Source organism: Choristoneura fumiferana, chromosome 9 (genome assembly GCF_025370935.1).
Source record: "Choristoneura fumiferana chromosome 9, NRCan_CFum_1, whole genome shotgun sequence".
Lineage (NCBI taxonomy): Eukaryota > Metazoa > Arthropoda > Insecta > Lepidoptera > Tortricidae > Choristoneura > Choristoneura fumiferana.
In genome coordinates this window covers 17,458,362-17,460,316 of record NC_133480.1, presented here as the reverse complement: position 1 = coordinate 17,460,316, position 1,955 = coordinate 17,458,362, and the positions used below count along the sequence as shown (strand labels likewise).

General features: G+C 40.2%; 1 protein-coding gene across 1 annotated transcript in view; it reads right to left on the bottom strand.

The window, feature by feature from the left end:
- Positions 1-544: 544 nt before the first annotated feature.
- LOC141431530 (piwi-like protein Ago3) overlaps positions 545-1,955 on the bottom strand; it is an 8,405-nt gene continuing 6,994 nt past the window's right edge. Inside the window, exons 2-4 of the mRNA XM_074092715.1 lie at positions 1,315-1,478; positions 969-1,166; positions 545-569 (exon numbers count right to left, since the gene is read on the bottom strand). Of these exons, the coding sequence (XP_073948816.1) occupies positions 545-569; positions 969-1,166; positions 1,315-1,478 (387 nt within the window). The remainder of the gene's footprint in view (positions 570-968; positions 1,167-1,314; positions 1,479-1,955) is intronic.

The window sequence follows — 1,955 nt, the reverse complement described above, 5'->3', positions numbered from 1 at the left end:
ATAATTGTATGTAAACATAATTGTATGGTGTTGTATTGTATTGTTGTTGTAATTGTATTGTGATATGTATGTGATGTATGCAATCACATACATTTTTAAAATTAAGCATTCGCAGTGTGTATGAAAATTAAGTTCAGTTACCAGCACCATACACAGCACACACATATGACACAACAAACGCGCATAAATATTTGATAAGACTCTATTTCTAGGGTCAGTAGGACGTATCAGATATTTTTGCACGCTCCGCTGTGGCAGATACTAATGCAGAAACTGTTCATATGCGAATATCGTAAACCAAACTATTTACGAACCCGTTTTGCAGTTCTCTCTCGCTTGGTTAACTATCACCTATTAAAGTGGCTGTACATTTTTTTCGTGAATAAAATCTATTATACCAAATCAATCCAGGTTTAACTTTTAATTTAATTTTGCTCATAGTCTATTAAAATGTCTAAAAAGAAAGTTCATATTTGAATTTGAAAAGGCAATGGGCGGATATTCTATTCAAAATTATCATCGTCTCTGTCTTTATACGTCAGTCTCACAGCAGAGTACAGGCGTCCTTTCTGAATGAGAGGACTTGGGTCGTAGGTTCTACAACATTTCTTCGCAGGCCTGTGCAAACTGACAATGTTTTTCTTCAATAAAGCTCATGGGAAATTGTAAATATAATTTCACACATGAGTGCCGAAAAACTTAAGTTGCAAGCAAAGACTCGAACTCAAGACCCTATTGCTTGACAGGCCGTACGTGAAACCACTAGGTTACCATGACTTGCGACATTCAAAATACGCGACTTTTGCTACATTTGAGTGTTGGATGTATTGAGTGTTGGTGTGAGACCCTAACGGCCCAGATCAGCACCCCATTGCACATTACTGTCAATGTCCCTATGGCCCCATTACTCTCAATCTTCGCCTACCGATTGGTAGAATGCAATGTCATACAACAGCATAGAAACATACCGAAACAACTTTTTGTTGTAAGTGGTCATGACAGAGCATCCAACGAGCAGCTCCGTCATAGCCTGCTTCCATTTGGCGCCTTGTGTTTGGACAGTTTCCTTTATAAATTCGAGAACTGATTGTGTACGGAGCACGCGGCTGGTCGAGTCCAAAGTCAACATTAGACCGCCTTCGTATTCGTCTACCGCTGTGACGTACCTGCAATTAAGTATGAATGCCAATAAGAATTAGACAATAGGCCTTTCTGATTGGTAAATGTCTGCAGTTGTGATCAAATTGGTTGACTGTACTGGGCGATTCTGAATCTCCACATTTATAGAAGTGTAAACTTGTAGATGGAACATACCCTGGCCACACTTCAAGCTTGTGCTGCGGTATCTGCACGGCTGCGTGTTCATTGAAGTGCTGCCGTCCAAAGCGAACTAATTGCAAATCCTTCATTATTTGCTTGAACAGCACGTTATAGAGGTGTATCATTTCGCTGAGTCGGCGCGTACGGCGGAATATTATCTGGAATTAGGAAAGCCAAAATTTGGCTATTTATTTGATAATACTTAACGATCCAATGCACTGGCAAAAGATCGACTTGAAATCGTAATAAGATGAAATGTAACAAATAACCACCAAATCTATAATGACAATAATACGGTGTTTGACAACCTTAGAGCAACGCGGCTTTCTACGGAAGGGAGTAGCCATTCGCCGCGTTCCCCTCTGTCACAGTACGAGCCCAACTGGGCATACGAATTTTATAAAACAAGGCGCGCTCGGATTTCAAACTAGACCGAATCGAGCCGCGCGAGTGAACGCTGCAGTGCTAAAAATGCCGAATTGTTCAGTTTTCTGCTGTAAAAAGAGATCTCGGACAGCAAGCTTGCAAAAAGATGGTGTTACATTTCACATGTAAGTAAATTGTTATCGTATTATTGCTATTTTAATTACATTTAGGGGCTGTTTTACCATCCATTGATTAGTGTTAACTGGCGG